This window comes from Dunckerocampus dactyliophorus, chromosome 18 (assembly GCF_027744805.1).
Source record: "Dunckerocampus dactyliophorus isolate RoL2022-P2 chromosome 18, RoL_Ddac_1.1, whole genome shotgun sequence".
In the NCBI taxonomy this organism is placed as follows: Eukaryota; Metazoa; Chordata; class Actinopteri; order Syngnathiformes; family Syngnathidae; genus Dunckerocampus; species Dunckerocampus dactyliophorus.
In genome coordinates, this window is record NC_072836.1 from 17,456,213 (window position 1) to 17,463,622 (window position 7,410).

Consider the following 7,410-nt stretch of genomic DNA (forward strand, 5'->3'; position numbering starts at 1 on the left):
AACACTTAACAATTAGCAGTAACAAGACAGGAACATGACAGGAACTGCACAATAGCCACGTGCAGTCATAAAAAGAGATAAAACACCTGCGAATAGCCATACATGTTATTTTGTATTATTTACCAACAATAGCAGAATTATTTGTAACAATAAATGTATTTACTAGACCAAGGGAGTAGTTTGCGGGCCACAATCTAACAGACCAGAGCAGAGAGGCTTAGCCATTTCCTGTTAAGACTTTTTTAACAGCTATTTTAGCTTTAGTTAGCATTCTACATTTACAGGCGTCCTTATGCCCTCGTGCTATAATTAAATGTGGTATGCTCATTAAACCGATAAGACTTCCTGCTCTCACATGCTTCACTTTGTTTTTCATTTAATTGAGAGCTACAGTTAGGGGGCACGCTTTCAAGCCTACCTCCATCATCCTAATCATAGAAACTCCATTTTAGATTTGCAAAAAATAAATAAACAACTGTTAAATTCTAGATTATGTTGCTATACTTTTAGTTTTTGGGGCCTTTGAGTCAGTCCAACTTGTCACACATTCAAAAGTGTAGAGAAATAAAATAGAGAAAAGGCTTTGCAAATTGAACAATTTATTAATTTCTGTTAAGATTAAAAATGTTCAAAAGGGAACAATTGGGAAACAAATGTGACTAGTGGAAAATCACAGTCAGAAAACCTTGCTTGCTTATAAACGTCATATAACTGAGATATTGTAATTTCATATTTGGATAACATTCATGATTGATCCTGTCAAAACACTGTATAAAATGCTGGTGAAGGTACAAAAAAAAAAAAAAAAAAAAAAAGGGACCAGTAACTCATACAAAGTAAAGCAGTGCCATTTGCTGACTGACCAAAACTTTCTCAGATAAGGAAACGTTATAAATAGCAAATATTTCAATATGTAGAGTGGTATAAGCATGAAATGATGATTGAGTAGAGCAGAAGCAACAATAAAATCAGGTCCTTCTAATTTGCTGGTAAGCATCTACTGTAAAAAGATAGCAGGAAGCGGTGGGGGTTAATGTGAATTTTCTTGAAATTGATACAGTATCAAAAAGGTAGAAGTATTGCAGTGTAACGCTGGCAGTGCTTTTTTTTCCTATTTGGTCCGTGTTGTTTGTCCATTTGGGTCTTTCAGTTCATGTCATGATCACTGACACTCTGCCGCAGGTAGTCTTCATACAGCTTCTTCTGCAAGGTAAACGCATCAACCATTTAACATACATAAATCCTGCTGTTTATTCCAGTATTGTTAACTACACACATATACACGCTACCTTTTTGGTCTTTGCCACCTCCTGAACAAACTCCAATTTCTCCTGCAGCTGCCTTTTCTGCTTGCCTGACAGAGTTGGTTGAGTCCTGCAAAAATAAAAAATAAAACACCAAGAATGCCATCAACACATAAGAGTGGTGTAAACTTGAATTACGCGTTAATTGTCACCCCGAAGATATCAGAATAGTGCATATCTTAATTTGGATCTCATGAAATGTCATCGTGCAGGTGTACCTAAAAGCTACCACTTCACTCGTTATGCATACTAAATATCAAGATAATACAGAGATTTAATTCTGGTACCTGAAGGAGAAGCGCGCAATGATGAGCAGGAGGAAAGAAGCAAGGACCATCCCGCCACAGCCGTAGAGCTGCTGCTCTCCAGACATGGAGTCAAATATCCGTACAACGGGAATCTGGAAATTACAACAGCTGTGAAATACTCAAATACATGAACACAAAACTGTGAAAAATATTTAGAGTACGAACCAGATAAAGTGATAGCGCCTCAATGCCTTGGCGGCCCAAAGCCATCTCCAGAACTTCCTGTGACAGCGTGCCCAGCAGCAGTATGGACAAAAGAGCTAGCGGGATGCTAAAGCCCAGCAGAGTCAAGAGACAGCTCTTGCAGCGTGCCCGTCGGTTCTCAATACTTGTCTGCCTGCAAGATTGATGAAAGAGTTTATATCCACTATAAGGTTTGTTTACACAGATAAAAACAAGCAGTTATTCAGTTCATTTACAAAATGATATACCCAATAGTTTCTTTGTACTACCTGTCATTGGTGAGTTTATCAGTGATGGCTTCACTGATGACCTCACAGTCCTTCTCCAGAGAGTTGAGTGTATTCTGGACTGTCTGATTGATGGTTTTCTCAATGGTGCGACACACTTCCTCAACTTGGTTGACACAGCGGCTCGGCTAAAAGTACAAACACACAAAAAAATAATAATTAAAATAAAACATCAACATTTGGATAACTCGGTAGTTCAGAAATCAGAACGGGTGGCCAGGAAACTAATTGTACCTTGTTTGGATTAGGAATGTAGATGGTGGGCATGTCAAAGCCACATTTATTGAGTCCTGGTCGCTTGCAGAGCTCCTGGACAATCTGCATCATTACTCGCTGGAAGAATAAATATGGCACTTGTCAGACACGGTGTGATGGAGCGCAACAATCATGTAATTTGATGATGCCCTTTCAACAATTCATTCATACATTTTCAATACCGCTTGTCCTTATCAAGGCAGTGGGTGAGCTGGAGCCTATCCCAGCTGACTGAGCATTAGAAGGGGCACACTCTGGACTAGTCACCAGTCAATCACAGGACCCATACAGACAGACAACCATCCATAGTCACGTTCACAACCTATGTACAATTTAGGCTTTTTTTTTTTTTTTTTGCTACCTGTCTATCAGACTCGCCCCCGGCCTCATCAGCCTTGCTCAGGTAAAAACGCAGCCGATCCCCATGTTTGTCATTCAGGGCCTCCACAATATTGAGGGTACGTTTGCACAGAGCCTGACCCATCGGGTCAAAGAAGACCAGAATCAGGTCACAGAGATCACCTAAAGAAGAGAGTGAGAAGTGAGGCAACTATATTCCACAGCAACCTGAATCACGCATTATTATTGTTATTGTACAGTGGATCCCCACATATTCACAATTCAGCATTCACGACCCTGCAAATTCACAGATTTTTGGTCAACAAAACAATTATTTTATTATTTTTCTCAGAAAAATAGGCTCAGTCTCATTCACCATTAGTCGGTAATACCTTATAAATATGTGATAATACAGGTAAAATGTACATTTTTAAAAAGCCAGCAGTTTGCATGTTTATGTCTTTATTCTTCACTAATAATGTTTTTTCCATCAAGTGTCGAGATGTCCTACTGTGCCCACCGGCCCTTAACGAACCATAGCTGCTGTGAGACACAAAAGTGAACAATCCGGCCTCAAAACTTGCAGCGAGGTGAACACAAGTTCATATATGATCGTAAGTAGTTACTGGAATTCCAACAGGCAAGCAGTGTGGATTATGAAGACACGTCTTGTATAAAGTACTGTAGTAGCGTTAGCTGCTTCAGATTGAGGACGTGTGTTCCTTAAGTGTGAGGCATATTTAGCGCTTCAACCTGGATTGTGCATTTAGCTTCCGTCACTAGCGAGTTATGAAAATGGAAGTGAGAGCGTTTTGAAGCTAAATCTAATTATTACAACAGTCACTTTTAATGCAAATGTTGATCAGAAATTGAGGAAAAGGTCAACATCAAGCTAGCAGGAGGATTTGGAGGGGTAGGAGCAAGCAGTGTCATTTTTGACTCACCTAGCCACAGGATGACTTCATCAACATCAAAGGGATACTTCATATCACCATCCACCAATCCAGGCGAATCCACAAAAGTCACCAGACTGAAACGTTTCTGTCGTGACGTGCAGATCTCTGTGCTCAGATATTCCGATACACCTAGAAACCAGATCACCAAAAAATAAAAAATCCACTATTAAAAAAAGACACTAAACAGCCACAGCAATGTATACAACTGCTCTATCTAATGTTTTTAGCTTCTTACTTTGTCCTTCTTCCCCACTCCATTTGAAACCCTTTCTTAAGTTTAGAATAAATTGGAGGCTAACTAGTGAGCTGGCTCATATGCTATGCCGTGGCCATTTCTGGTGTCCCTGCAGTGATCCCGCAGCCTGCACATTAGCAATGTAGTTTAAACAAAGAATAACAGGAGTGTAAATGTGACTATAGGGGCGTTATTCCATGTCTGCAGGGCTCTAATAATGGTTAAAAAAAACAACAACAAAAAAAAAAAAACAGCAAGTCATTAACAGGTTTTCTATGCTTTAACAATGAAAATATTCAATGTATTAATATTGAATCCTACTTCACAGAAATTCACTGATCATGGTTGGGTCTGGAACCAATGAACCACCATAAAGGAGGGACGACTGTATTGTGGAGCTTGCCATTACAACTCTGTACAGTAGATGGCATTGAAACTCTGCTTCTTAACACACCTCATAAATTTGATGTACATTAGCTTTAAAATCAGTGTACACTTACAGGGACCTTAGGAAACATAATGAATGACAGTATTGTTTGTTAAATAATACCTCTTCTGAGTGTTCGCTACAACCCTTGGCTCTCATTAGATTGTGAAAGTGTACCTAATTAAGTGTCTGGTGAGTGTATCCAAGTGCAGTGCAGTTGCACTTAGGTCCAGAGCAATGCAGCACAACATTTTTGTCAAACATCCCTGTTCATCGTCCATGAGTGTATGTTTACTTATGACTTTGTTTCCTGTTGAGGAATACTACATTTCTAGAGTATGGAAAGATCATCTTGGGAGTCACCTCTGAATTCTTGCAGAGGCTTGAAGTGTGGATACAAATGAAGGGTGGCATTTCCCTGAAAAAAAACCCCACAATGGTATAAAGTAAGTGTTAATTAAGTAAACACTCAAAATTTAATTAGAATTTTAATTAGAATTGAATAACTGCGTCTGTCTTACTGTGAGAGATTCTCTCTTGCGCCCGCTTGTAACAAAACTGAATCCCTGGGTCTCAATAGCGACTCCAGTGCGCTGGATGTGCTCTTCAACATACCTGACAAGCATAAAAAACAAGGAGCGTGGTCTTTTGCCGCATTATACATGTGTTGACTGCACTGCAAACAATGACTCATTAAGAAAAATGACTGGTGTTCAGAATTAGTCTACAGTTTCAACAACTTGACCAACACAGGAGTAATCGATGTTGCTTATCCCATATTTACCAGTTGATGAAGGAGCTCTTCCCAGCAGAGTGGTTGCCCATCAGCATCACAGTGATCTTCTTTCGAGGGGCCAGCAACTTCACATCCACAGATTCGGCCACTGCAATCAACCCTGGAGACAAAGCCATGGACATTTTATAAGCTAGGGACGACTGGAAAATTTAACTCCAAACTTAACCCCTCACTCCTGATAGTACTACTAGCGTATATCATTATCGTTTGCACTGCTGTTGTTCCTCATCCCCATATTGTTCTGTCCAAAGTTACCTCCTGTTATATTTAAACAATGCACTTTATCTTTTGGGGATATAGTCAGTCTCCTTAAAGTAAAGGGACAGTGTAGCCGCCCAGTCTGGATATCCAGGTTCATATTTCTGTTGGGACAAGTGTCGTAAAGCATGCTGGGAAGCCAGAAGCACTTCCAGTGACGAGAGCGACGGGGGCTCCTATAATGTTCAATCAATAGCTATCGTTGTATAGCCCATCATGACCACACAATGACTGCAAATTGTCAGCCACTTCTCTGAGACTTATTTTATTTAGTTCGAACAAAATGTTTAGAGTTTAACTTCGAATCGTGACAAATGTAGACATTTATTTGTTTAGTCTTATTTTAAACCACTATTTGTAACATCTGCTAGCCTGTGGTAGTGTACTCATATTTTTAATTGGACCTCCTCTATACTTTTGAATGCATATGTTCAGCGGTTTCATCTTTCACTGTATCGGTATTTAAACGGTCCTCTTCATCAAGCTGTTCACACTTTGATATAGTTATGTGCAACCCTGAATTTTTGCTACGTCTATCTAGCTAGAACAAACTAACCCAAACGTGACCCAAAACTGAAGTAACACACAAAAGAACGCATATGCTTTGAAACTAACTTGAATAAATGACAACACGAGTGTGTTTTAGTAGCTAGCTAGCAGTTAACCTCCCGCATTAGTGAAAAGCCTGTTAGCTTGCTAGCACGTCCACCGGCTGTCTTCTTACTCAAGCGGGATGCTCAGCCTACTCACCGCTGTCGGGTTCCGTGTACAGTTGATGACAATCCCGCAAAATTCGCTCATCGCAGGATACACCGCCAGATATCGAGTCCGCGTTTGCAACACTTCTGCTTTTGGTTTTTCCAGACATCGTTGCTCACAAATGTAAATGTTTCCAGTATGTTATTCAGAGCATGTGTTATTCGGAGGTTACTTATCTCGTTTGAATCACCCCGGCTCGAGGAAACGCAGGAATAAGACGTAGCTTGGCCACGTCGTCAACTGGGTCGTGATGGGTCGTTTTGAACGATCCCACCGGTAGAATTGGCTCTTTCAATTGAAGAGCCAGCCCAATCAGGAGCCGTCTTTTTTCTTTTTCTTTTAAAGCCACAAGTGAGTGGTCAAAAAGTGTGGTGCTGTATGTGTCACACCGAACAGAAGGAGGGAAGCGTTATATACTGTACAGTCGTGAGCAAGAGAACAGGTGGGAGAGCAGTAGAGATTATTGTTATATAATTAGAGACTACATGCTGCAAAGGTGAGGAAAATGAGTAGCAGGAAATAAAAGTTGAGGCACTTTGTACTTCTGAATGGCAATCTTCTCTAATGAGTAGAAAAAACTTACCTAGATCCTGCTTCTGTTTAAGATTTGTCCATTTTTATTTATATTTTTTTGTGAGACCTTTTGTTGATTTTGTATTGTTTCGCTGTAAATACTTGGAAATTTACAAATAATACACACAGTCAGATTGGATCTTTTTGTCAACTCTAGATGGGTCTTTGTTTTATTGTATATTATAATTAGTTTTCTGTAGCAATCTGTTCCATAACGAGCCTATAAATAATGGTATAAAATAAACATTTATATAACACGTATTGTAGTTACAAATCAATTTAAGCGACTAAAATATCTGAGGAGACATTTGGGAAACGAGCAGAAGTAACGACTCCCTTAAAAGAAGCGAATTTCCCATCACTCCAATTTGAGCGGCTTTGCCGCAATGGCTCTTGGGTAACGTAGTTCATTGTATCAATTCAATTCAACACACAATATGGGACGATCAAAATGAAATAAATCAAATAATTGAAACGATAAATACTAAATGAAAATATGAATTAATTTGTAAAAATTATCTTCCATTAATTTAAATGCGAAATGTAATTGTATTTGTTCACCAACAAATATTATGCAACTTCTGGTGTGTCAATGTGTGTATTCTTGCGGTGTTATGATTCATTACATTTCACATTTTAGTCACGTTTATATTCTCTTTATACTGTTAATTGTCTACTGTAACAGAGGAATTTTCCCAATTTGGGATAAACTGAATATTTTTTTAAAAAC

General features: G+C 39.2%; 1 protein-coding gene across 1 annotated transcript; it reads right to left on the bottom strand.

Moving 5' to 3' along the window:
* Nucleotides 1-617: 617 nt before the first annotated feature.
* si:ch211-11k18.4 (uncharacterized) lies at nucleotides 618-6,354 on the bottom strand. Its single transcript, XM_054759595.1, has 12 exons — nucleotides 6,099-6,354; nucleotides 5,079-5,190; nucleotides 4,816-4,909; nucleotides 4,658-4,712; nucleotides 3,621-3,761; nucleotides 2,699-2,859; nucleotides 2,317-2,415; nucleotides 2,065-2,210; nucleotides 1,778-1,949; nucleotides 1,592-1,704; nucleotides 1,290-1,374; nucleotides 618-1,203 (listed from the first exon to the last, which is right to left on the bottom strand). The coding sequence occupies exons 1-12, from the start codon at nucleotides 6,214-6,216 to the stop codon at nucleotides 1,147-1,149; spliced, it is 1,353 nt and encodes a 450-aa protein (XP_054615570.1). The 5' UTR covers nucleotides 6,217-6,354; the 3' UTR covers nucleotides 618-1,146.
* Between the last annotated feature and the right edge of the window lie 1,056 nt (nucleotides 6,355-7,410).